The sequence below is a fragment of the Mesoplodon mirus genome (assembly GCF_964341445.2).
Source record: "Mesoplodon mirus genome assembly, chromosome: 12".
NCBI lineage: Eukaryota > Metazoa > Chordata > Mammalia > Artiodactyla > Ziphiidae > Mesoplodon > Mesoplodon mirus.
Window position 1 is genome coordinate 8,261,571 of NC_138988.1, and position 27,709 is coordinate 8,289,279.

Here is a 27,709-nt window from a genome sequence, read left to right on the forward strand (position 1 = left end):
CTCAGGGTGAAGTTAATTTAGGTGAAACATTCTCCCCCAAAGGCGACCTGGTGTAGAAGCATGTGACCTGGGTTTGGAGCTCGCCCCCGCTGGGTTTCAGCCACTCCCTCCCGCACCTGCTCACTGTACCTGGCCAGGGAGGGCTATTTTGCAACCCGAGCTGGCATCAGAAGCCCCTCTTTAAGTGCATATCCCTCAGGTAGGGGAAATGCATGAAATCTCTAATCCATCATAGAAATAAGTGAATCTAAGTGTTTCTTTGTAGAATCCCAGATATTTGGGGACAGGATGGGAAAGACAGGGCTCCCTTGATGTCCACTTGTCCCTGGACCTCACAATGTCCCTCCACAAACATTCAGTAGACACTGTTGAACATTGCTCTTGTGCCAGGTGCTTTGTATACTCAGTCTCTCTCTCTTTTTTTTTTTTTACCTGCGGTACAGTTGACACACAGCACTGTTTCAGGTGTACAGGATAATGATTTCACTTAACATTCAGCACAGTCTTATCCTTACAGCATTCATTGGAGGAAGGTCACCTAGTCATATTGTTACAGTTGAGGAGACTTCCCTGTTCCCCCTCATGACCAGGCGGGCACACTGTCAGGCCCAGGATCTGCACGTTTGAGGCAGCCATTGGTTCATCAGCCAACTCACTGATCACGTACCTTGTGCATGCACAGCATACTAGGCACAGGGACCCAGTGGTGACCACAGCCAGACCTGGCATTACCCAGAAGCCCACACAAATGTACACGAAATCACACCCGTGGAAGGTGCTAAGGAGGGGAGGTCTGCAGGACGAGCGGTCCTGATGGAGTCAGGAAGCTGTGGCGGGTTTGCTGGGGTCGCTTGGCCAGGGTGTGTGGGCAGTGGCTGAGGCTCAGGGGACAGGAAAGAGGGTGGTGTGAAACAAGGCTGGTGTGGGCAGCAGGGCCTGGACCACTCGGGCGCCCTGGGCCGCCTTAAAGCCTTTGGTCTTTACCCCCGGGGGCAGGGGGAGGACATGGAACTATTTGCCACAGAGGATGACATCATCACAAGTGTCATTTTACAAGGCAACTAGCTGCTGTATGGAGCGCAGGTGGGAGGGGACAGGGGGGTTGCAGTGTCCAGGGAGTGTGTGTGGCTGGAAGCTTGGAGTGCAGCAGTGGCGTGGAGATGGGGGAGGGGGAGACAGCTTCACAGGATACCTAGGGAGTAAGTCAGATAGTCCTTGGGATGGAGGGGATGGTGCGAAGGGTGGTGGGCGGGCGGGTGGGCTTCATGGGCCCACGGCCTCTCCGTTAGCTCAGGCTTCTGTCACTTTCTTAATCAAGTTTCAACAAGGGGCTCTGCATTGTCACTTTGCACCCAGCCTTGCAAATTAGGTGCCTAGACCGGCCCTGGGGCTGGAACTGGGGCTCTAAGCCCCCTCCCCCCACCTCCAGGTGGTCCAGAAGCAGCTCTTCTGGAGCAGGTGGTGCAGGCCCTGGACCTGGAGGGCTCGCTGCCCCGAGCCATGAAGCTGTGAACAGGCCAGAGCTGCAGCCATAGGGGCCTGGCCCTGCAAGGGAGCAGCAGCAACCGGGGCCAGTCCTGACCCCCTTCTGGAGCTCACTTTTATTCTCTAAAAAGCAAGGAGATGGCGAGACACGATTTCTGGAGTCCTTTTCGGCTCAACATTTGATGTCTTTATGATTCTCCTGTGTCTTTGTTCCAATTTCCCACAGCCTCTCCATGCTGTGCCGGCCCTCAGGACTGCTGGGACGTGTATGTAGACGCTGGCTTGGAGGGGCTCGGCAGGGCCCTTGCTTGTCCACCCTGTCACTTCTCTGTCACGCTGTGCCTGACTTCCCACCGTTAGAGAGAAATGTACCGAGATGTAAATAACAAACAACAACAACAGAAAACCACTTCTGGGAGCAGTGATACTTGTGGCTACTTTCTGCTGAAATTTCTGTGCTGTGATCTTCCCTGGAGGGACGGGAGGAGAGAGAGGACAGACCCCCAGGGACAGTTTGGCCCAGAGCTGGGTGACGCAGGTCCCCAGGGTGGGCCAGAAGTGCCCGGCTTGCCAGGGACTGTTTTGCTGGCCTGGAGGACATCTGAGCCTCTGTTTCTGCAAGCTGCATGCGTCTCCACTGGCCCTGCGGCCTGCAGAGGTTTCTGTTCTCATTTCTAAGTGGTTTGCTCAGTACTTCGCGTCTTGTTTAGGATGTGTGGTTTCTTTAGGACCAACACCCTTGGCTCCTAATCTGGGACCTTGGGCGATAATGTTGGGGTGTGATGGATGTGGGGGGCACGTGGGGAAAATGCTCACTAACGTGGTTCTCGTGTCCTAGGCCTCTGGTTCGCTCAGACCAGGGTACAGTGAAGTGAACCTTGAGCTCTGTGGCTTGGGGTGCAGAGGACAAATTCCAGCTCCGTCCTCTGGGCGTGGCCACTGGTTCCTGACCTGTGGTCCCCAGACTCCTGGGCATCCTTGTAGGCAGCAGCCACATCCTAGCTCCCGTTTCTTGGATGCTCACCATGCACCAGGCACCATTCCACCTCTTCTTTCATTGAAGCTTCCTGAACGCCTCACTGACGTGGTGGGATTGTGTATTTTCCCCAAGTGGCACAGCAGTACTTTTAGTCACACATGCCTCCAGCGCCTCACCGCTCCCTGCAAAGGACAAAGTCTGTTCTCCTCCTCCCGAGCCTGGGTGGGGCTTCGTGACTGCTTTGTGGGGCGGAATGTGGCAGAGGGCTGCACTGCGACTTCTGAGACTAAGCTACAAACGGCAGTGTGGCTGCTTCTTGGGTCTGTCTGTCTCTCTGTCTCTGGCTCACTGTCTCTCTGTGTCTCTGGCTTACTGTCTGTCTCTACTCTTTCTTGTGGTGCTTGCCCTTGGAACCCAGCCACCATGTGGTGAGGCAGCCTGGGAACCCACGCACAGGCCTTCTGACCCACAGCTAGGATCCTGGCCAGCATCGGATGCTCTGCGGGCAGACAAGCCTTCACAAGCCACAGGGTGATGATTCCAGTCCCCGGCCTTTGTGTTGATGTTGAACAGAGCAGAGACGAGCTGTGGCTGCCAAGTCCTATCCAAGTCACTGTTTCACAAGCAAAGGGCATATCCACTCTCTAGCACCCTGGTCCGTAGCTCCAGAACACACAGTTTTCAGAAAATGGGTGACAGACCAGGAGGGAGTCAGAGATCTGGTCTGATACCAGTTAGTGGGGCAGTCTTAGGCAAATCACTTAATGTCATGAGCCTCAGTTTCTCCATCTTTGAAGTGGGCAAGGTATGGGATCTGATAGTTGGAGCAGGGGGACCCTCCTAGCAGGGGAAGGAAGGGGCTGACAAGGGCATGGAGGTGGAAGGCACAGGAGGAGGGGGTGTTGGGAGACCCGCACTGCCTTGGGAGCTATGCCTGGTCCAGGGAGCAGGGCGGTGTCAGTGGAGGGGAGGCCGACGGGATGGACCAGGGGCTCGGAAGGGACCGTGGGGTGGGACCAGAAGCAGCCTGCTGAGAACTAGGAGTTTGGTGTCTGCGCAGTATTGGAGAGGTGGCTTGGTCAGCGGGGCACGTACTCACCACCCCGAGCCTGGCGTCCTGGTCTCAGGTCGGCTTCTGATTCGTTGGGTGGCATTGAACCATGTCACCTTCCTTGTTCCACACCTCAGACTCATCCTGTGTGAAATGAACGTAGACGTGTGTCTGTGTTCCTCATGTCCTGAGGCTGTAGAATCCTCGGGGTCCTGCCCTCAAGTCGGGTATCCTGGGTCAGCTCTGGGAGGCCGCTCCTTCAGGAAGAACTCCTGCACTCGGCTCTCCCCAGAACACAGGCTGCGGGGACCTTGGCTGTCCCGCCCTGGTTTGGTGCATCTGTCTTGTGAGGACGTGTTGCTGGAGGGTGGCCTTCCTAGGCCGCTGTTGATGAAGTGTCCCCAGCACCTTACAGGTGGGGGGACGGTGCTGCGTGCTTGACATTGCGAGGGGCTCCTCTGCCTTTCCACTGGCTGCCCAGCCCCACTCAAGCCCGAGCTGACTGGGGACACTGGGAACTCACCAGCACGTGAGCCGGGGAGCACTTTCCATGTGCAGGCAGGGCAGAGAGTGGAGGCTGGAGGTACTTCTGTCGGTCTGTGATGAGGCTTTTGGAAGCAGAGTCTCTCTCTTCACATTGCAAAGATAACCCCTATGTACTGTGAGAATCAGAACATACAGATAGTAAAACTAGGCAAACCACCCCTACATATTTGTCATATACCGTGGGGACAGTTCTCCTCTTCCCTTCCCTCTTCCTTCCCTTCATCCTCCTTCTCCCCCTCGTCCTCCCCCTCCTCACATGGGCACGCGCGCACACACACACGCACACACGTACACACACACGACCGTTCCATGTCAGTTAACACAGATCCATTCTGTCGTTTTTCCCCTCCATGTGCTTTTTCACTGGATGCACATACAACAGTCTTACTCCACTCATCCCTCGTGACTGTTACCAGCAATGCTTGATTAGCGTCTGTGTACCTATCTCTTTGCATTTTTACAGGATTGTTTCCAGGTTACCTCACTAGAAGGGTTCGCTGCTGTGCCCAAAGGTAGCCATGTTTTTAAGGCTTTTGATACACCTTATCCAGGTTCCTTCCAAGGAGGCGCTTCCAGAACACAGTTGTGGCAGCGATGTCCGAGAGCCTCAGATCCCACGAGGCACCCTTCTCTTTCATTTTCACCAGCCTGAGAGGTGAAAAGTGACGTTTCAGTTGTAGAAGCCTCCCTCTCCTGGCCGAGTGCGTTAGCGTTTCCCTCACCGTCCGTACTCGGTCCTTCTGCTGGTGCTTACTGAGTACCTCCTGAGCGCCCGAGCCATCGGTGGCCCTGAGCGTGCTTCACCACACGGTCTGTTTGTGCTCGCAGCTCCACTGTGTGTGTTTTGCTCGCTAGACCTAGAGGATGATAGACAGGGGGAGCTGTGAGGGATCTCAGAGATTGTCCAGTACCCTCATTTTTAGGGGAAAAACCCAAGGCCAGGAAGTGTGGGGACTTGCCCTTGGCCACACAGGGCTGTGCATTCCTGGTGGAATTGTATTGTAACTCGGGATCCCAGTCCTTCTGCTTGTCTTGATTTTCTCGTCCAGCGCGGGGTCACTGGTTGGTGGAGTTCACCTCCTGAGTCAGTGCTGCCATCCAGGGTCACCCTGCCGGGCACACAGTAGGTGCTTAGAAAACTATTTACTGAATGAATGTGCACAAGAGAGCACGGAGTACGCTCTGTCACGGTGTGCTCAACGTCCCAGGAGGAAAGGCAGACTTCCATAAAGAAATGCCCCCTGTTTTTTTTTTTGAATGGAAAAGGAAAATGAGAGGGCTGTTGGAATTGGTGGAGGCGGAGAGACCGGGCTGCCTGGGGCTTGGGACAGGTTTGCGGTGGGAGCTGTCAGGTCACTGGAATTTCCCTCAGGTTCTCTCCTCCCACCAGAGATGGACTGATCGAAGCGGGGTGGGGGCGGTAAGGCAGACAGGAGAAGAGCTTTGCTTCCTTCGTGTGCCCTGTGTGAATCTGGACTGACTCTCCAGTGATTCCAGGGGACTGTCTCAAGTCACCTCTCTTACCTCCGCGCAGTTCATACCCAACCCCCTTGCCAGCCCCTTGCCTAATCACCGGTCACATGTCTCCCTCAGGTAAAACACTCAGGCCGCCAGGCACTCTGGTCACCACAGCGACCAGGCTGGGGGGCTAGTGCCTGCCCCTGGCTAAATCTACCTCAGGCTTTGCGCCAGCCACGCTGGCCTTCTTTAACCAGCTGTGAGGCCTTGGGCAAGCCCCTCCCCCTCTCTGAACCTCAGTTTCCCCCTCTGTAGAATAGACATCATGAGAATCCCAGTCATTCTGTGCGCTGTGAAGAGAACACCCAGGTTTAAGTGACTCTTGGCTCCTCTAGGCCCTACTTTTCCAAAAGAAGTCACACATTCCGAAGCCCCTTATTCTCAATAAACCTTTTCTTCTGCCCAAGAACAGCCTACTTTAAAAAAAAAAAAAAAAGAAAGAAAGAACACCCTGCTTTTATTCCAAGCTCCGTTCCTTCCGAAGAAGGCCTTTTCTCTCTGGTCATGCCTTAACCTAGGCCACTGGTGTCTGCAAGTGGAGAATGCATGCCTTGATACTAGTTCCTTAATGGGGGTTGTGTTGTCACATCCACGGTCAGTGGACATGTTTGTGGAATTGGAAGCATCACGCCTTATCTCTGCCATCACTCCCTCTTGGGAAGCATAGGGAACATGTCTGAATAGCACACTTTGTCACAAAGAGCCCTCTTTCAGCCAGATTTCCCCAGAGAGATTGTTCTGGGAAACAAAGGGCTGACTGACCCTCGTGGTTAATTTGCTGAGGGGTGTTCTTGGGTAATCCAGCATTGTTCTCTCAGCACATTGTTATTGACAGGTATGTGCCATAGGAAAGATAATGGTAAATATATAAAGGACTGTGGTCTGCAGGACTTATTCTAGGCCCTTACACAGCAGCGGGGAGACTGGACATGTTCACACTACAGGTGAAGTCTGTAGTCAGGCGCCAGTGTTTCTGAAAATGGGGATTTCTCAGTGGGCTGAGGTGGTCAGGGAGGGCTTCCCTGAAGAGGTAAAGACCTCAAATTCTCATCACACCAGTTGGGCTTCAAAGGAGTTACTTTCCTTGCCTGGCACAGTCTCTCTCTCTCTCTCTCTCTCTCACACACACACACACACACAGTTGGCCTTAATGAATTGAAAAGACACAAGAGTTCGATCTGGAATATGAATAAGATGGAGGTTTATTGGATGAGAAAATATATTTTCATAGCATGGTCCTGGGGTGAGGGTTGTCAGCATGAGAAAACAGCTTCAGATGTACAGGATTTAACGGTTTGCAAAGCACTCCTCACGTCAATGAAGTCTTATTTCCTCACAGCCCCATGAGGTCAGCACCCAGGGAAAGTGAGTCCCAGAGGCTCCGTGACTTGGCCACAGAGGTAAGTAGGTGGTAAAATCCAGACTCTAGCATTTACTGCTGCAAGTTCACAGCACTTTCCAAGATTAAAACATGTTTTCCTCTCTCCATGGAACAGAGGAATGAAACGTATGTTGAGAAGCGGCCTAAAACGATGCGGGCCGGAGGAAGTACATGAGAGTTGTAAGCTGCCGCCCTGGCCAGGCCTCATGAACCTCCCAGGCCGTCCCACATGCCCTGATGTTCCTGCATCTGGACAGCATCGGTAAACGTAAGGACACCAGGGAGCAAGTTTGCTGGCAGCGAGGTTATTGCTAGGATGTGTCCTCTGTCTTCATGTCTGAGTGTGTCTCTGATGCTGTCCTGTGCTAGAAGCCCCAGTGGAGACTGAGAGATCATTGGGCCGGGGGGGAAGGAGTGGACTAAGTGTGTTTATGGCTCATTTCTACCCGGACTAAAGAGCAGGACCACCTGGGCTTGGTTGGACCCATCTCTAAATAAATGTACCAGAGCTGGAAAATTCCAAAGACGCTAGAACTCAGGATCCAGTTCCTGGAGGTAGGTGTGGGTACTGGACAGGTCATCCTCTGGGTGGGAAGATGCCTTAGGTGGCCTGGTCCACTCGAGTGACACTGCCCATGGGGTTGTTTATTTCTTCTCTCCTCCCCTCCCTCTATCCTCCCCTCTGTCCTTTCCTCCTGCCTTCCCTCCCCTCCATCCTTCTGTATTTCAGTGGTCCAGGAAATCTGCTCCCTGAAGGCAGCTCTCTTCCAGGAGAAAGAAGGGGAGGCTGGGTTCTGGATGCCGTGTTTTCTAACCTGAATTTACCCGTCAGGAGTGCTTAGGAAAAACCCCTCCTCATCCCACATGGAGTGGTGCAGATGTGTTTTACTCGGTAGAATTAAACTCTCAGAAGGCACAGATCATCAAATCCCAGAAAACCAGAGGGATGAGATCTCAGAGATAAGCTATTTTGACCAGCCCCCTCATTTTACAGATGGGGAAACTGAGGCACAGTGAGATGGTCAGGATCACTTAATCCTCACCTGAGTGGTCTGTAACTTTACCTGTAATTTATGTGACACTACTATTAATTAATATTATTAAAAACAAGACATCCGGACCAAAATGGAGTCACTTATGCTAAGCCTCAAGTCACCAAACTGGGATTTAACTTAAATATAGTTTTGGCTGTCCCAGAGATGGAATTTTAAACCAGTCAAGCAGGAATCTCCTGATCAGCTCGAGTTAAGTAATCTGCTTGCTTGACCCCTGCCATCCTCTATAGGCAAAGTAACCTTGCAATAACCAATCTGCTCTTTGCCTAGCATAACTTCCTTGTTTCCACTCCCTTCTGCCTATAGAAGTCTGTCATTTTGTACAGCTCCTCAGAGCTCCTTTATATGCACTTGATTGGATGCTGCCTAACTCATGAATCATTGAATAAAGCCAGTAAAATCTTTAATATTTATTCAGTTTAGTTTTGTTTTTAAACAATATTATGACACAACTCTCTAGGGCAAGAAAAAGCCAACTTTTGTCTCTCACCCCTTCGCAATGGTGCCGAAATTCCCAGGCCTATCCTGGAACGCTCCCTCACCTAGAACCCTGGGCCCAGGATGGCAGCAGTGGTCTCTTCCTAGGATGTCTTGACAGAGAGCTGTAATTGTGGAAACCCCGTCCTTGGCTAACTCTGTTCTAGCCACAAAATGAAAAGAGGGGTAAGAGGAATGTCAGGAGGAGATATGCATTTAATAATTTTTAAAGAGCTTTGTCCACTTTTGAATCCTCACTTTTTTTTCCTGCCTTAATTCTTGGTCACTGTAAATTACTTCAAAAAATGATTTTAGAATAGAAAAAGAGCTAGGAGTCAGAGAAGACGTCTTTAACATTTCATATTCCTTTGACACTTTTTAAGATTTTAATTTTGAAGCATGGCTAAGAGGCAGAAATGGCTTTGGGCCATAGACGAGCAGAATCACTTTAAAATGAAGATAGTATTTTTTTGGCTTGAGATCTTCCCCTAAAACTACCTAAAGAATGAAGACCTCTCCCAGTGCTGATTGGAACAGAAAGTATTTCTAATTCCCTGAAATTAGAATGAAAATAGGAACAAAAGTATTCCAAAGCAAGGACATAACTTGAATTCAGTGCTGAATCCACTACATCAAGCTCCGGGGAAGGGGGCGGTGGGGAAGCCCTGAAGTTGACCCGATGATTGGGAAATACCAGTTAAATGCTTTTATAACTTCATCACTGTCAACAGGAAAACACTGCTATCCAAGCCTCCCATTTGCCTGAGAGTCAGGAGCTTCTAAACCAAGAAAGGAAGAAACCAAGCGGATTGTTTACGAACTCCTTCCCTCTTGCTGCTTGAAGCCGCTGTGCAATTAGCCTGTTTGTTACCGCGCCGGGGCAAGGCTGGGCGAGTTTACACCGCTCGGCGGGGGTCGTCAAGGCCTGCCTCCCGCGCCTCCTAGCGGACCTGTGGGGTGGTGCAGCCCGTGCCACCCGCTGCAGGAAAGCGGGCCACCGGCCGGCAGCGCCGCACCCTGACGCCGTCTGCGCGCACAGCCTCGGCAGCGCTCTTCGCTCGCCTCCAGTCCCTATCCAGCGACCAGTCAGGCTGCGGGCGAGGGGATTCCAGCCCAGGCTCCAGAGTCCGAGCCCTCAGCATCCTGTCAGACTGGGTACCGGCAGCAGCCACCTCAAACTGGGCCGGGAGCGCAAGCGGCTTTGGAGCTGTCAGCGGCGGTGCAGCTTCCCCAGGGAGCCAACTTTACGTTCGCCTAACGACTCAGTGCAGGTAGCTGGGTCCTGCGCAGGGGTGGACGGGATGGCTGGGGCTGGTGGGGCCACTGGGACACGGGTGGAGGTGGTGGGGTGCTTTGTGATTCTGGTTCCTGGAGGCGCCGCCTTCCTCGGCTGTCGGGGGCCAAGACACGTGTCGAGTTCCCGAACTTTCCAGGATGCTGGACTGGGGAGGAAAGCCGCGAGAGGTGTCTAGGCCAGAGGGGTACTGGGAACAGCGTTTGGGCGTCCTGGGTAGTACTGAGCCAGGAGTGCCTCCAGGATGGACCACTGGACTGGGTTCCAAAGAAGCAGCTGTTGTGGAAGTTCAGGGGTGGATGGCTAGGCATTTTAGAAACGGGGGGTTGAAGGGGGCTGGTCCTGAGCTGGGTTTCCCAGGCAGGTGGCTATTTTGGGGGGTCTCCGGAGGGAGCAACTGGAGTAGGGTTGACTAGGAGAGGTGGCTGTGCTGTGGGTTTTGGGGTGTGGGTAGCTAGTTGGGGGGATCCCTAGGGGAGGTGGCTGGCTTAGAAGTCCCAGTCCCGGAGGAAACTGATTTTAACCCTCCGTCTCCGTCTCCTTCATTGGAAGCGACTTTCTCAAGGAACTGCGGGTCCGGCATTCCCGCTCATTTCGTGTCTCAGAGGGAGGTACCTGAAACGGGATTTCTAGGGCGGCGCTGAGCAACCCCAGGGCCGGCGGTTGTGACCCTAGTCCTAGATGATTTGGGGTTCCTGGGAAGGGGACAGCTGAGCCGCACAGGCGTCGGCAGAGAAGCGTGCGTTTTCTCACGGCCCTCGGGGTTTGTTTCAGAGGCCGATCCGTCAGATCGCTCCGCGGAGTCTCAGGGAGTGGAACCCAGGAGACCCCAGGCACGCCCGGGCTGCGCGTCGGGCCCCGCCCCGCGCGCCACGCCTTAAAGGGCTCGAAGGCCTGGGGCGCACGGCGGCGGTCACCGTCATGGAGCGTGCGCTTGCTGCCAACTGGAGCGCCGAGGCGGTCAACGGGAGCGCGGCGCCCCCGGGGACGGAGGGCAACCGCACCGCTGGGCCGCCACAGCGCAACGAGGCCCTGGCGCGGGTGGAGGTGGCCGTGCTGTGCCTCATCCTCTTCCTAGCGCTGAGCGGCAACGCGTGCGTGCTGCTGGCGCTGCGCACCACGCGCCGCAAGCCCTCGCGCCTCTTCTTCTTCATGAAGCACCTGAGCATAGCCGACCTGGTGGTGGCGGTGTTCCAGGTGCTGCCGCAGCTGCTGTGGGACATCACCTTCCGCTTCTACGGACCCGACCTGCTATGCCGCCTCGTCAAGTACCTGCAGGTGGTGGGCATGTTCGCCTCCACCTACCTCCTGCTGCTCATGTCGCTCGACCGCTGCCTGGCCATCTGCCAGCCGCTGCGCGTGCTGCGCCGCCGCGCCGACCGTCTGGCCGTGCTCGCCACATGGCTGGGCTGCCTGGTGGCCAGCGCGCCGCAGGTGCACATCTTCTCGCTGCGCGAGGTGGCCGACGGCGTCTTCGACTGCTGGGCCGTCTTCATCCAGCCCTGGGGGCCCAAGGCCTACATCACGTGGATCACGCTCGCCGTCTACATCGTGCCCGTCATCGTGCTTGCCGCCTGCTACGGCCTCATCAGCTTCAAGATCTGGCAGAACTTGCGGCTCAAGACGGCGGCCGCGGGGCCCGAGGGCGCGGCGGCGGACAGCGCGGGGCGCGGGGCTTTGGCCCGCGTCAGCAGCGTCAAGCTCATCTCCAAGGCCAAGATCCGCACGGTCAAAATGACCTTCATCATCGTGCTGGCCTTCATCGTGTGCTGGACGCCATTCTTTTTCGTGCAGATGTGGAGCGTCTGGGACGCCGAGGCGCCCAAGGAAGGTAGCGCTGGCGGGAAAGCGGGAGGAGGAAGCGCGGCGGGGCGGGGCGGGGCCGTGGTCCTGCTGCATCTGAACGTCCAGGGGCCGTTCTGTTGTGGGCGCCTCATGGGGGGATTTGAGTCATGGCCCCGTCATCCGCTGCCCTAGTGATTTGGGGTGTAACTTCCCTGAGCCTTGACTTCCCTTTCTGTAAAATAGCAAAAGTGAAAAAAGTACCAGCTCTCCCCAGCAGCAGGGGAATGAAATGAGGAAATGCACGTAAAATCCCTAGCACAGTCTTTGGGCTACATATTTGGTTCACTATTATGGACCAGGAAACTGAGGTTCCAGTGACTGGCCTTTTCCACCTGCTTAGCGAAGCAGGGGAGCTGAGTTTCCAGCCCAGGCCCAAGCCCAAGCTCCTGCCACGTAAAGTTCACTTTACGTTCAACTTCCACTTTAAGTTCAAGTCAACCTGAGCCCGAGGTCTGGTTTGGATCAGAGCAGCGGGAGGTGGGCGATTGGATTCCTCCCCAGCAAGTGCTGAGAAGCTGCGGGGCGGGGCGCCGTCAGGGTTCGGAGACTAGTCCTGAGCCCGTCGCCCAGTGGAGACGGCGAGCTGTGCCGCGCGGAGTACCGCGGGGACGGCGGGCAGGCGCGGGGCTGGCGGTGCTCAGGAACCGAGATGGCGCTTCTCCTGGAGGTGGGGGGCGGGGACGGGCAGGGAAGGGAAAGGGGACGCAGACTTTCCCATTTGACCGGGGAGGCTGGGGGATTTTGGGAGGCGGTGAACGCCCTCTCCAGGTTGAAGGACTGGGAGGTCAGGGCTGAGGGTGGCCAGGTGGCCGGGAGACCAGGAGGAGAGGGTAGAATGGAAGGCTCTGTGGGGAGGGATCTTGGGGGAACAGAGCGCCTCGGGTCCGATGTGAAGCCGTCGCTTTGCGGCTGGGACCCCCGGGCAGCTCCCGCCTTCAGCCTTCACCACGGACAGTTCAGGTAGCTCATTAGCGAAGAGCAGGAGGGATGGTCGGTGGTGGTGAATGACTTACACCTTGTGGTTTGAGGGTAAGCACGGAACACTGCGCTGAGATGCCCGCGGCTCAAATGCTTGTAAGGAAAGACCCGAGGCGTTTGCTTTCGCCCCTTCTGCCCTTGAGGTAGCGCAAATGTCCCGTTTCTGGATAGAATCACTACTGCTAACAGTAGTCTCCAACACAGCCATTCCGTGGAAGCTGAAATCTTCCTTCATGCAGCTGGGTAACTTTGCTTTGCTCTCTTCCCCAAACCACAGACTCCTTGCTTGCCCCAGCCGTCCCAATTAGCCCAGTGTTTGTCTTAGTGGCCAGAGCAGTTATCATTCAGCATTTATTGAGCACCTGGGGTATGCCCGGCTGGGTGGTTTGCAGGTGAGTATTGCTGTGAAGACTCAGCAAAGCCAGCCTGGCTTCATGGTGCAGCCCCTGGGTACACCTTGCAGAAGGGGTTCGGGGGTCCAGAGAGGGGAAGGCACTGGCTCCAGATCACACAGCAAATGGGAGGCAGACTAGAACTGGGGTTTCCTGCCCCCACCTCATCCCCCCAGCACCAGGCTTCTTTTGAAGGGCACGTGACTAGGGAGTTGGGTTGGGCAAAAGCCAGTAGTGGGTGTTTCTAGACAAGGCATCAGGTCATACCTGTTGCCTGGGTGGGATCTGAAGAGATACTTGACCCAGGTCTTGAGGAGCTCAGATACCAGCCCTTAAGGAAGTGAGACCCTTAGAGCAGCTACTGGGGAGACTTGGCATCTAGGCCTCCCTCCAGCCTTTACTCACTGAAGGGTCATCTTCTCCCTCCTTGCCCCTGGGTGTCTTGCTTTTAGAATGAGGACGTTTCAGCCTTGCGTTCGTCCATTCTGCAGATAGTCTGCTCCTCTCTCTTTGCCGTCCCCTTGCCTCTCCTGTTCATTTTCTCCCCGGTGACTTTTCTCCTCCCTCCCCCCTCCCTTCCCCCGTGACTTCCATGACCGCACCTGCGCTCCTCCTCACTTTCCTCCCTAAAGAATGAGTATGTGGTCAACGCAGATCATGGTCACTCAGTAAAGTTTAGATCTTTTCTACACTTGAAAAGCTTATCGAACAAATTCATTTTTCTGTCTTAAAAACAAGATACAGGAAGAGAGAGCGAGAGGGAGTTCCCAGCTAAAGTGGGGCCAGAGGCATTTTGGGCACATGTGGCCACCTGAGGATTTCCGAGGGTGGGTTGGGGGTGGGAGGGGAGACGTGCAGCGGAGATGGGGCTTCCACTCAGGCTCCAGGAGCCTCAGGTCCTGTTTCTCTTTGCTCCTTTCCTGGTTCAGGGGAAAGGGTCGTGGCATGTGAAACACCCAGGTTTTCCAGGTCCTCCTTGGCCTTCTGCCCTGGCTGCTCTGAGAAGAGCACAAACGCAGACGACAGCAGAGTCCTGATGCCTCTGCCGCCAGCGCTCCCTCCCCGAGTGCTGTCAGGAGCGGGCTTCCGGCTCACCGACCACAGAGCACTTGGGCACCTGCCACTGGCCTGGTCAAGTCGCGCCTCGGCCTCAGGGCTGCAGGGTTCGGGGATGTGGGCTGAGCCAGAAGCACGCCTTGTGCCCACTTGGCATGAACCTGGATAATTACAAGTAGCAGGCTGGGATCGGAACAATTGCGTGTACAGTCGCTTTGGAGACGTGACTCAGTCTCGAGGCTCTGGGCAAGTAGTAAGGAAGGAACAAGACAGGGACGTTCGAGCTACTTGAGCTTTTGACCAGCAAAGTGGGATTGATGCACAGCCCTCACCCTCACCTTCCTGTCCAGGAGGAAGGGAATTTACCAGAATACAAACTCTCTAGATCAGGGCCCCTGGCTCTGCTCACCTCCTGGCAAGTGGAAATCCAGGGAGCCCTTGTGAACAGCGAGACATTCTTCCCAGCAGCCCGGGGGCAGGCAGCCTCAGGGACGCAGGAGTGGGGCCTCGTTCCTGCGGTCAGCTTCATCACGAAAGCCTCTGGGCCAGCGAGCACGGGTCAGGGCCAACAGGGCGGCTGGAGAAGTCACACGTGCCTTGGCAGCTGGTCTCGTGGCCACCACAGGACTCCAAGTCCCTCCCTCCTTAGGGTTCCCTCCCCCACAATTCCCTCAAAATCCAGCGCGCCTTTCCCATCTCTCCCCTTGTACACCTTCAGTCACACCAAGCGCTGCCTTTGTGGGTTTGGAGCTCACCTTGTTCCAAAAATAATTTGAGGGGGGGCCCAAAGATTCGGGTGCCACAGCAAGATAAAATGGACGTGAGGAAGCTGGGAAGAGCGGGGGAAAAGGTTAGAGAAATGGTAATACAATAATAGCAATTATGAAGTCTCTGTCCGGGGCAGGCGGTGAGCTGCACATGGGGCTTCCTTTCGTAAGAGCCAAAGCAAAGAGGAGAACTCTCAATTTCAGTATTTCCATTGTTCAGAGAGAAAAGCGGGAAGAGGAGAAAAAAGCAAGGGGAGGGTTGTAGTAATGTAATGAGCCCCCCTCCAACCCCGGTTCAGAGCAGCCACATGCTGGTGGGGGCCCTGCTGGGACCAGACACCCCTGGCAGGTTTGGACAAGCCCCGGATGGAACTTTCAGGATCGAATTGCACAGCCAAAGATTTGACACCAGCTCTTTCCCTTGAACTCCATGGAACTTGCTTTGCTGCTGGTCCCAAGGAGTCTGACCCCGGGGTGGTTCTCAGGGAGGAGATGAAGATGGATGGATGGATCCACTTGGTGGAGACTGTGGGTGGGCGCTGTAGGACCCCAGGTCCCTGTGCAGGGAAAGAGCAGGTGTCGGAGCCACGTGACTGGCCTGGGTTTGGAGCCCGCCCTCCCACTTTCTCCTGTGTGTCCTCGAGTAGGTGGTCTCCCTTCTCTGAGCTTCAGCTTCTTCCTCCTCTGTTATAATGAGGATAGCAAGTCTATCCATGGGGCTGTTACGAGGAGGACATGGTGTGACCCTTGGCACCTGGGGGGGCCACGTGGTCAATGTCACTGTTCTCTCCTCCCGCCATTCTAGTTGTTAAATGTTTTGTTTGCCTTCGTGGGATTGACTTTGAGAATCTCGGCAGGGATTTGAGCTGGAGGAGCTAGACATTTTTCTCTTGAGAGCCTGGGTGGAGGGGCCTGGGGTGGTAACAGAGTCTGCTGGACGGTAGGCAGTGTGTCCGGGGCGGCTTGGTATGTGCAGAAGCTCGTTAAAGCCGGAGAGGTGGTCTGTGAGCCTTGTCACAGCGGGGGCACCACCTGTCCTGTTCACTGGTGTGTGCCCAGTGCCCAGCACAAGGCGGGCCCCCTGTCCGAGCTCAAGCGATGCTTGTTGAACAAATGTGTAGGGTATGGGAAGAGGAAGGTGCACGTGACGGGGCTGGGGTGGGTGTACGGAGCTGGACTCGAGAAATGAGGGCTCTCTAGGCAGCGCTCTGGCCGTAGGGTTGGCTACTTGGTGAAGAAGTGAGCGCCCCAGCACTGGGAGCAATCAAGCTTCTGCCAGGAGGAAGGTTGAAATGCACAGGAGGCCTAGTTTTAAGTGTTTCCTCCCATCTGTGAAACGAGCTTGCCAGCACCTCCCGGTTTTGGTGGAACTGTGGCCCCTCCAGTGTGGCTGCCCACCCACCCTGCCTTTCCAAGGACACTGTACCCGAGGTGTGGGTGGACCACATACCTTGGAGGGGCCTGCTGGTCAGGTGACCCGATGATAGGGCGGAGAGCAGTGGCTGGGGGTTTGGCGGTGGCAGGAGGAGATAGGACGCAGCTTTCCTTGTCTTAAGCTTGGCCCTCTTGGGCATAAATTGCCATTAGATGGGCAATTAATGACCACACTCTGGTCTGATTAAGTAATTATGGGTTCTTTTATGTTCTCAACTAATGCTAATGTTTTCTCTTGGGTTTCTGCCCCAAGGTGACTTTACTTGTTTGCCCCCAAAGGTTTGATGAATAACAACAACAAAAGTCTATTGGGTGAAGCTTTGCTATATATTTTTTCCCATTTGATGGATGGCTGAGTAGTTTGGGGAGGGGGTGGGAGGTGGAGCAGTGGGGAGTGGGGGGAGGGCCCACCCCTGCCTGTCAGAGCCCCTGGCCCCGGGAAGTGGTGAGAGTCCCCTTCAGAGGCCTGGTCTCAGGGCACCTGTGTGATTTGGGGCATGTCTCTGGGCCTCTGTCATTCCCACCTGAGCAGTGGGGATAATACCTTGTGATAGAACACAGCACCCTCTCTTGGCATCGGTTTCAGTAAAGTGAGGAGTTACGTTCGTTAAAATCAGTAGTCGCCCCTTACGGAGTGCTGGACCATGTGCCCAACCCCATCTCTTGTCCTCATCCAGACACAGCAAGGTAAGGGGGGGCGTTATCCCCGTTTTACAGATGAGGAAACTGAGGCTCAGAGTGGCACAGTCTGCTCAACAGCACTGCTGAGTAAGTAATGGGGTTGGGATCCGAACCCAGATCATCTCATGCCAGACTGCTTCCCTCCCCACCACCCTCGGCACTGGGTCTCCTGGGTGCTTGTTAAAAAGTTGATTTCTGGCCCCGCCCCAGGCCCGCCAAAGCAGAGCCCTGAGCCTTCTCCTGGAATCTCTCCCCTGCAACACCCAGCATGCACCCACCCAGCTACAGGGGCACTAATGCCCGGCCCTCTCAGCACTGTGGCTTCAAAGCCCATGTCCCTCGACTCCTCCACGCCATCCGCTGATCCCGCTGTCGCAGCCACGTCTTAGCTCAGTACCTCTCGTGTCTGTACTGTCCTTCCCTTCTCCATCACCACCTTCTTGGTTTAGAGCACGGTTTCTCAGCTTTGGCATTATTGACACTTGGGGGCAGACCGTCTCCGTTGTGAGTGTGGTGTGGGGCGGGCTGCTGTCCTGTGTGATGAAGGATGTTTAGCAGCATCCCTTGCTCCCGCCCACTAGATGCCGCTAGCACCTCCCCACGGTTGTGGCCACCAAAAAATGTCCCCAGACATTGCCGAATGTCCCTTAAGGGGCAAAATCGCCCTGGTTGAGAACCACTGGTTTGGACGCACTGTGTTGGCCTGTCCTGAACTAATATCTAACAAGAGAGTACCCTCATCCCCTCTGCCCGGGGCTCTGGCCGATGTTCCTAATACACCTGCAGCCAGGCCTGCTGACTTGCCACTTCCCACAGGGCCTTTTGCTTTGCACCCATGCTAATTGTTTCCATCCCAGGAACGCCTACCCAAGTCTCTTCTGCAGAGACCCATCCTTCAGAGCCCAAGTCTACTGTGTGACCTGCTTTGTGCACAACTCCAGGGGGTTCTATTTAAGGAACCTGAGAATGAGAATGGTCTGTGAGAATGTTATTCCCAGGAGCTGTGCAGTGCACAAACTGAACAACTGGACACGGCAGCTTCATCCAGTTCTAACTCTCGTGAAGCTTTCCCTGTTGCCCCCAGCTGAGGGTCTCCTTCCTCCTCCAGTGCGTTCATTCTACAGGCAGTGATTCAGCGCCTCCCAAGGGTCCTGTCCACACAACCTCTGCCTCAATCTGTCAGTCCTCCTATGAGGAGAGTTGGCAAGGACCCCTCCCCAGTCCCTCACCTGCCCTCCTGTGGCCAGCAGCTGGCACATGCATAGACGTGGGACAGTCAGGCCAAGGTTGGTCTCTGGGAGGGACGCCCCCGGCTTCTGCTGGGATGGTTCTGTCCCTTGGTGTGGCCAGATGGAGCAGCAGCGGTCACCCTGGGTGGCTGACTAGAACTGTCTGGGGCTCTTTGCTGGGGTTAAGAACAGGGTTTAGGTTGTGGGCCGGGTGGAGGGTGCTGGTGGCACAGGGCCTGGCATGTAGTAAGTGCTCAATCAATGCTTTAAAAATAGAGAAATTTCAAGATGTTGCAGCGTCCTGGGGTCAGTGCGTGCAGCTGAGGGAATGCAGGTTGTGAGCTCAGGAGCACATTTTCACTGAGGGGCTGCAGTTTTTGTTGAGTGGTGGCAAGCCCGGGGACGCTGGGAACAAGGGCGTTGTTAAGGGGTCAAGAGAAGTTAAGGCCTTGCCTGGAGGAGACAGTAGGAGGCAAGGTGGGGAGGTTCTGGCTCTGGGTTTGGAAACCCAAGGGGACCCTTGCATGATGGACCGGCGGGAAGGAGGTGTAACCAGCCGGTCTTCCGTGTCCCAGCCCCTGATCCCTGGTTCCAGTGATTCTGATTCCTGGCCACTGAGGGGCACCCTCTGCCAGCACCTTCCTCCTTACTCTACTGGGATCTGGCACCTCCCGCCCTTTGCCAGATGCTTCAGTACCACGGGCCTCTGCCCTCCACGGGCCATGCCTCACCCTCTAATGGTCACTCCTACTCATTTCTGTTTCTTTCTCTTTCTCTCTGCCTGACCTTAATATCTGACTGTGAACTTAATTTCCCAGAGGGAATTGCATTTGCGTCCAGTCATCTTGTTAGGGGCCTATCTCCCATTGTCAGGCAGGGAAATTGTCTTTTTGCTTTTCCAACATGCTAGTGTTGGTGGCTGATTTATCAGGACTTCCTGTCTGCTAATTTCATGCTCACTTCAACTTAGTCCCTTATTGAACCTTTCCCAGCCCTGGGCGAGAGGCCAAGGACGGCCAAGGACAGAGCCACAAATGAGACACAGTCCCCAACCACAGATTATTAACATAAGTAATGACAGTATGAAGGGATGATGCTGTGAGAGAGGTATTCGTTTATCAAGTACTGTGAGTGCCCCCAGGAGGCATTTATTGATTCAGTCTCCCTGGGAAAAAATCAGGAGGATCTCAGAGAGGAAGCAACATTTGCAAAAGGTTTTGAAGGGTGAGTAGGAGCTGGCTGTGCAGAGAAGCAGATGCACATTCCCTGATGAGACCATTGAACAGTTACTTTATTTTCTTTCCCTGTATTGGAGGAATACTTGTCATGCTTCAGTGTGCACACAGATCATGTGGGGGAACTTGTTAAAGCGCAGATTCTGATTCAGTAGGTCTGGGTGAGGCCCATGAGTCTGTATTTTTAACCACTTCCCAGGTGATGCCTGTGCAGGGCCCCTGGCTGGCCTGTTGACTGCACCTTGAGTAATGAGGCTTTAATGTATCACCTCTGTGACCAAAACATGTGGCTTGCCTTTACACGTGTGGCCCAAATTGGCGGCAGGGCCCTGTCATTCTCTGAAGGGTAGAGAAGGGCTGGTTGTTCACCGGAAGCCCCAGCTCTTCTGCTTCTAGGATGTGGTTATTCCTCAGGTCTTGCCCAGTGGGCCCCACATGTCCCCAGATTTGAGCAGTGACATCACAGAAGACCATTTAAAGCTCTGTAGCCCCCAAATTTAGCTCTTCTTCCTGACCTTACACATGGCGAGATCACACATCTGTGACTTTTACAATTCCAGTGTGGTAAAATGGTGGTCTTTTCAAAGAAGGTGCCCTGGAATACATGTTAGTATTCAATCCTTATGTAAGTGCACATTCAAAAAACATTTTTTAAAAAGCCTTCTGTACACCACAACTCCCAAATTCTCATGTAGCTCCTAAAGGAATAAGGGATTTAGATTCCTTGTGAGGGAGACCTGATTCAGGATCTGGGCAGCGGGAGGAGACCTTGAACCAAGTGACTGGTTTCTGGAGTGAGAGCCTCAGGAAAGTGGATGAGCTTGACCGGATTCAGATGAGAGGTGTCAGCTGAGCCACAGGTCTTTGAATTGTATGTGACACGTGTTCGTTGCCTCAGGAACAGCACAGCCGGAGAGGCCGTGGCCAGCTGCCCCGTCAGCTGTTCTGGGCTAATTTGAGCCCAGGGTGACGCGATGGTGACGGGCGGGGGCAATGCCGGGAAATCCAAACAGGGGACTTCTTGGGGCTTGAGTAAAGCCAGGCTGGTGGGTGGGTGACTGCTGGGGGCACCCTGTCCTCGCATGGCCCTCGGCTGTCCACCTTCTCCGTGAGCGAGGGCGCCAGGTGGAAGTTCAGCATGGTCTCTGTGTCCCGGGGGTAAAATGCCCAGCAGGGGACGTTTGCCGTTGGCACGTGGCCATTCCCGCTCAGTCCTCTGCTTGGCACGTAGGAGCCCCTGCTTGAAGATCACCCCTAGTCCTCAGCCCTGGACCCACCGCCCCTCCCCCAGTGCTGCAGCTTCCTGTTGACTGGAGGTCCTGTCTGTGTTTCTCTCTTTCCCACCTGAGTTTGTAAATCCCTTGAGGGCACGTCCCCAGGGCCAACTCGGTGGCTGGCACTGAGCAGAGATGGCATGGGAGGAAGTGGAACGTCGATCTCCTCATTTCCACCCCCCCACCCCCTGCCCCATGCCCTAAGCTCAGGCCAGGCAGGTGTGAGGGCCGATCCCTGGCCCAGCACCTCCCACTCAGCCTTCCTTCTCTGCCAGGACCAGAGAGAGCTTTTGCAGGCCCTCAGGGCTCAGTCCTGGGGGACAAGTGTTCCTTTTACCGAGTGGAGTGGACAAGACGGATGAGATCCAGCTCTCCTGGTGGAGACCCTGAAATCCCGCTCTTGCACGTGGTTGTAGCCCCCTTCCCTTTAGGGTTTCTTATGTCACCAGCAGAGTAAGTTTTTCCGAAACGGACTATCTAGAGTTCCTTTGGGGTCATGTAATCCAATCCCAGGGCTCTGGGTTTTCATTTTGTTTTGTTTTGTTTTTTAAATTTTGACGTCGGGGAGAAAAGGGCAAAGGACAGTTTCTTGAATCAACCTTAGATTAGGAGTCCCCAACCTTGGGCGATAAAAATTATACACAGTTGATCATATTTCACATCTGTAAGTAAGAATACGATAACTTGAACAAACACTTTGCCATTTACAAAGCCCTTTCACACTTTTTTTTTTTTTCAATTTTCTCCAAGTCCTTGAGGGTGTCACCTCCATTTCACAGATGAGGATATTAAGGCTCAGACAGTAAATGTGGCTCAGAGAAATGAGTGGGTGGGAGGGGGGTTCACACCCCACAGGTTTGCGTCTGGATCCTCTGTGAGGGGCTCACCAATGGCCAGACCCCCCCAGGAGGTGCTGGCTGCCGACCACACCTCTCTTGGATGAGTCTGTCGATTCTGGTTTCCAGGGCCTTCTTTTATCCACACTGACGTCGCCTTCGCTCTGCTTAATGGAAAATGTGGCTGGGGCCATTATCGCCAGGAGCTTGGTAGCTCTTCAGAGCAGTTGGCACGCAGGCACGGGGCGGACCTTGGTGCCCTGGTGTGCAGCAGGCACTGGACGTGGGCTGCTCGGGGCAGGGTGTTACCCTCTGGCCCCAGGTGCAAGGTGGCCGAGCCAGTGTTTGTGGGAGGTCGGCGTACTTAAAAGTAAAGGCATCACCCAGTTCTGCTTCTGGTGGCGTGGGGAGAAGTGAGCTCAGCTTACCCTGTGGGTCTGCCCCTCCCCTTTTTGAGCCCTTTCCTTCTGCTTTTTTTTTTTTTTTTTTTTTTTTTTTTTTCTTTTTGCGGTATGCGGGCCTCTCACTGTTGTGGCCTCTCCCGTTGCGGAGCACAGGCTCCGGATGCGCAGGCCCAGCGGCCATGGCTCACGGGCCCAGCCGCTCCGCGGCATATGGGATCCTCCCAGACCGGGGCACGAACCCGTATCCCCTGCATCGGCAGGCGGACTCTCAACCACTGCGCCACCAGGGAGGCCCTCCTTCTGCTTTTTAACATCTTCTCCTATAGGCATTTAGATCAAGGATTGGCTAATTTTTTCTGTAAAAGGCCAAACAGTAAATATTTGAGGCTCACAGGATATAAGGTCTCTGTAACAACTACTCAGCTTTGCCCTTGTAGTGTGAAAGCTGCCATTGACAATATATGAATGAATGGATATGGCTGTGTTTCAGTAAAACTTCATTTACAAAAACAAGCAGCAGGTGGGGTTTGGCCCGTGGGCTGTTTGTTGGCCCCTCGTCTAGACCAGGAGACATTTCTGCCAGGAAGGATGGTGATCTGATAGGAGGCAGTGGGTTTCCCCTCCCGGATTTTAAAAGACCATTACAGGACTTCCCTGGTGGCACAGTGGTTAAGAATCCGCCTGCCAGTGCAGGGGACACGGGCTCGATCGCTGGTCTGGGAGGATCCCACATGCTGCGGAGCAACTAGGCCCGTGCGCCACAACTACTGAGCCTGCACTCTAGAGCCCGTGACCCACAACTACTGAAGCCCTAGCGCCTAGAGCCCGTGCTCCGCAACAAGAGAAGCCACTGCAATGAGAAGCCCCATGAACTGCAACGAAGAGTAACCCCCGCTCGCCACAACTAGAGAAAGCCCGCGTGCAGCAACAAAGACCCAACGCAGCCAAAAATAAATAAATAAAATAAATTTATTAAAAAAAATAATAATAATATAAAAGACCATTACTGGGGAGTGGGCAGTGATTAGCCTCCGAGGGGGCCTACATCTGTTTTAGGAAAGGAAAGTTGCTCTCTGACTGTCCTTCAAATCATATGATGAGGGCAATTGCCCAGTCAGCCCATGTCTCTGCTTTGGGAGTGAGGGGATTTGCTCACTGGAACCAAGCTGACTAGTATGAATGCTGACCTAGCTTTTTTTTTTTTTGCCGTACACGGGCCTCTCACTGTTGTGGCCTCTCCCGTTGCGGAGCACAGGCTCCGGACGCGCAGGCTCAGCAGCCATGGCTCACGGGCCCAGCCGCTCCGCGGCATGTGGGATCTTCCCGGACCGGGGCTCGAACCCGTGTCCCCTGCATCGGCAGGTGGACTCTCAACCATTGCGCCGCCAGGGAAGCCCCTGACCTAGGAGATGAGACTGCTTTGAAAACTGTTCTGTGCAAGCTTGAGCCGTGATTCCCATGGCTGACAGCGCTGCATTGTCATATGCCCCCTGGGAAGCAGCATCATAAAATGCCAAGGACGACGCTTTCCATGCTTTGTTCTGTTCCTCTCCTTCTTCAATTCTAGGAAGCCTTTCTAGCCACTGGAAAGGGCGATGTTACAGCCTAAACAAGATAAAGTAAGTGCAGAAAGTAGATGAGGTGCAGTTAGTCCTTATGCTCAGAAACCGTCAGTGGCTCCCCAGTGCCTGTAGATTCAAGTTCATGCTCAGCCTGGATTCAAGATCCTCCTCCTCAGCCTGGCTCTTTCCAGTTTCCTCTCCTGTGAACCCACCACCCCCCAACTCTGGCAGCCCCTGAATGCTGTTGGACACTCTCACCTTTGTACGTTTATTTCTGCAGCATCCTTCCTTTGAAATGTCCTCCATAGCCTGTTTTTTATTCCCAAATAGCTTGAAATTCCACTGCTGGGAACCCATGTCTTTGGTTGGTTAGGATATTGCCATATTTTTTAAAAGTCCAAATGTGCCCTTAGCATTTGGCAACTTGACACGAGCAGCTTAGAGGGTCATCCTTCCCTGAGAGCCAGGCCAGGCCGGTCATTCGCGTCTGTGGCCACCAGGTGGGGATAGAGGTGCTGGCCGTGGTCCCAACTCCTCCCATCCAGGCTGGCCACTTGGAGGTGGAAGAACTCGGGTGGGGCTACTCAGGAATTCATGAACTGCTTACTTTTTTGTGGTTACTGTTTCTGTAGGTTGTTTATAAAAAATAGGATAAATAAGTTAAAAGATCCAAATGTCAGGAGTGAGGCGAGTAACTTACATGAATAGCTAAGATAATGCCTTGTAACTCTGTTCAGCGAGGTAAAACGTGCTGCCTTTCTGTTCAAGTGAGAACTGCATCCCCGACACGTCCTTCTACCCATTTCATAGCTCTATACACCTATGTTCTTCCCTTGTGTCTGGCAGTTTACTTCTCAATGCCTTAAAAAAATTTTTTTTTTAATCTTTTTGCCATGCCGTGCGGCATGTGGGATCTTATCCCTCGACCGGGGATCGAACCCGCGCCCCCTGCACTGGAAGCACGGAGTCTTAACCACTGGACCACAAGGGAAGTCCCTTGATGCCTTTTTAAATTTTGACTTTTATGTGTTTATTTTGCCTCTTTCATTTTATATGTTTAATTATAATTTTGAGATATTTTTAGACTTTGTGATATTTCACCAGGTTTCTAAACTTAAATTCATCCTTTTTTACACATCAAAATCAAATATTTTTTTTCCATTCTCTTTCATAGAATTCAACAGTACTGGCTTCCCCCCACCCCACCCTTCACTTCTCTTTTCTTTACTATTTTAGTCTAAGGATTAGATTTGCTTTCTAATCCTTTGCTTTCTAAACATTTTCGTTTGCAGGACTTGTGGGCTTTGCGTGTTGTAGCTTGCTTTTGTTCCAGCAGGTGCACCAGGTAATTAGAGCAGTGGTTCTGAAACTTGGGTGTGTGTCAGAATCCCCTGGAGGACTGTTTACAGCAGATCGTTGACCTCACCCCCAGAAGTCTGATCCACTAGATCTAGGGTGGGGCCTGAGAATTTACACTTCTGTCAAGTTCCCAGGTGAGCTGGGGACCCCACTTTGAGAACCACTGAATTCCTCTTAAACAATCACCCTCCCCCTTTGGTGCTTGGAGACGTGGCTGACAGACGTCTCTGTGCTCTGTCTGCGTCCACAGTGGCGTCTAGATTTTGCAACTCCAGTTGGCCTGTGAGAAATTCTTTCCTGGATTGAGCTCTTGAATTCTGGAGTTCTTCCTTGAAAACTTGTTGCAGAAAATAACGGACTAGTGGATTTTCCAAGCCTTCTTGAAGTTACCGTTACTCGTAAGGGTGTGACCGTGAACAGCATTCTTGGGAACACCGTTTCCGTGTGGGTTTCTGGGGGGGTGCCTGTGTCCTCCTCTGCTGCTGCGAGTGTGTACATTTGTCAGATTAAGACCATTGAAGGGGGGCTTCCCTGGTGGCGCAGTGGTTGGGAGTCCTCCTGCTGATGCAGGGGACGGGGGTTCGAGCCCTGGTCTGGGAGGATCCCACATGCCGCGGAGCAACTAAGCCAGTGCACCACAACTACTGAGCCTGCGTGCCACAGCTACAGAGCCCACGTGCCACAACTACTGCAGCCATGTGCCTAGAGCCTGTGCTCTGTAACAAGAGAAGCCACCGCAATGAGAAGCCTGCTCACCTCAATGAAGAGTAGCCCTCGCTCACCTTTCTCTGCAACTAGAGAAAATCCCCACACAGCAACGAAAACCCAACACAGCCAAAAATAAATAAAATAAAATAAATAAATTTAAAAAAAAAGACCATTGAAGGAAACCCAGGCTCCCCACCCCACCCCCTATTTGGAAGTACTTAGGATTAGGAATTTTTCTTCCTCCTTGAAGCTTAAATTTGTGACAAGCAATGTCTTGAAGTTGATTTCTGATAATTAATTTTCCTGAAATTCAGTAAGTCCTCAGTGTAATAGCTTCTGCACAATGCCTCATATAATTTTAGTGTCCCCTTTTCCTGCACAAGTCTCATTTGTCGGCTGAAGCAGTGCTCTTAGGTGTATCTTCACAGAAACAGTTTCAGTGTTCTCAGCTGTGAAGGCAGCACACGCCTCCTTGTCACTGTGCCTTTGCCTGTGCCGTTCCTTCTGCCCGAAGCTCCCTTCCTCCCTTCTCTGCCTGGGAACCTCCTAAGCATCCTTCAGGTACCAGGTGCTCTTTCACCCTCGCAGTGTTCCCAGGAGATCTGGGGACTCTTGTTATCCCCATCTAAAGGTTAGGCAGCAGCAGTTTCTTGGGGAGTTAAAGTATTTGTTGCTGGCGGGGCTAGAATACAAACTAGGTCTGGCAGCTCCTGCCTCTGCGCTCTTGGATACTCTGAGTGGGAGGCAGTCAATACTTGCGAGGTGAGTGATGAATGGACGGACAGGTGGCCATGCCGATGGAAGCCCATGATGGGTAACCTTTGCCTGGGAGAAAGGACAGGGAATGTTCCCGGGCTGGGCTAAGCTGGGGAAGGCGTGGGAGGTAGGCTGAGTGCACGCCCAGGGCACGGATATGGAAGGCAGGCAGACTTGGTCTCTTCAGTCCTCCGTCTTGTGACTGGCACCTGGCCTCTGTTCTTGGAGGTGATGCTTCATGCCCCGGTAGTGATGCCCTGTTCTCCTTTCTCCCCCCCCTCCCCACCTTGCAGCCTCGGCTTTCATCATTGCCATGCTGCTGGCCAGCCTCAACAGCTGCTGCAACCCCTGGATCTACATGCTCTTCACGGGCCACCTCTTCCACGAATTCGTGCAGCGCTTCCTCTGCTGCTCGTCCAGCTGCCTGAAGGGTCGCCGGCCCAGGGAGACGAGCGTCAGCAAAAAGAGCAACTCGTCGACCTTTGTCCTGAGCCCGGACAGCTCCAGCCAGAGGGGCTGCTCGCAGCCATCCACGGTGTGACCGGCGGGGCCAGGACCACCCCTCTTGGCTTGGATTGTACAACAGGGACAGTCTGGCCATTGGTGGTCGTGTACGTGTATGTATAAGGTACCTTTCAGTTTGTGCCCCTCTGCACCTTGCGGGGGCTCGAGCGGGGTGGGGAAGTGGTCTCCATGGGGGAAGGTGATAGGGTGACTCAGCCCTCAGCCAAGCCCCGGATCTACCCTGGGCTCCCACGGGTACTCCTGCTGCCCTGACCCCACTGTTGCATCTGGCTGCTGGATGGGTTGTGGTTTTGTTTTGTTTTGTTTCCCCTGGACCTGTAATTTCACTCCAGTATCTTTATACTCCTTTATTCTGGGGTCTTGTGAAAGGTAGTAAGTATAGGATTGGTGACCAGATGGGTGCGGAAGCCTAGTGTTCTGAGCTTGGGCTGAGAAATGGGACCTCGATGGTGATGGTGCTGATATCCTCCTGGCCTCAGAGTGCTTCTGCCTTCGAGTGGACTGGTGCTAGCATCCTTGAGCACCAGCTTGTCAGATGGTGGCCCTAGAGCAGGAGATTCTCTTAGGAGACTGTCTGGCACAGGCAGCCAATTAAAACTTGGGTTAAAAATGTTTAAGAGGAAAAAAATGTTTAAGAAGCTAATACTTTAGAAGCAGTTGGGAAAGAAAGGGAAATAAAAGACGTCCAGATTGGAAAAGAAGTAAAACTCCTTACAGACGATGTGATTTTGTATATAGAAAATTCTAAGGAATTCATGCACACACATGCACACACAAACCCATTGGAACTAATACATGAATTCAAGGTTGTGGAATACAAGGTCAATACAAAAATCAAGTGTATTTCTTCACACTGGCAATGAACAGTATGAAAATGAAATT

General features: G+C 53.7%; 1 protein-coding gene across 1 annotated transcript; it reads left to right on the forward strand.

The window, feature by feature from the left end:
* The first annotated feature begins 9,573 nt into the window (after positions 1 to 9,573).
* Positions 9,574 to 27,644, forward strand: OXTR (oxytocin receptor). Its single transcript, XM_082638882.1, has 3 exons — positions 9,574 to 9,763; positions 10,561 to 11,617; positions 26,596 to 27,644. Exons 2-3 carry the CDS (start codon positions 10,708 to 10,710, stop codon positions 26,841 to 26,843), a joined length of 1,158 nt encoding a protein of 385 aa, XP_082495008.1. The 5' UTR covers positions 9,574 to 9,763; positions 10,561 to 10,707; the 3' UTR covers positions 26,844 to 27,644.
* The last annotated feature ends 65 nt before the right edge of the window (positions 27,645 to 27,709 follow it).

What these genes read in the sequence shown, in the direction of transcription:
- OXTR (XM_082638882.1), top strand. Translation starts at nt 10,708, where the DNA reads ATGGAGCGTGCGCTTGCTGCCAACTGGAGCGCCGAGGCGGTCAACGGG. An exon ending in CGCCGAGGCGCCCAAGGAAG is followed by an intron (nt 11,618 to 26,595) that starts GTAGCGCTGGCG and finishes CCCACCTTGCAG; the next exon opens with CCTCGGCTTTCATCATTGCC.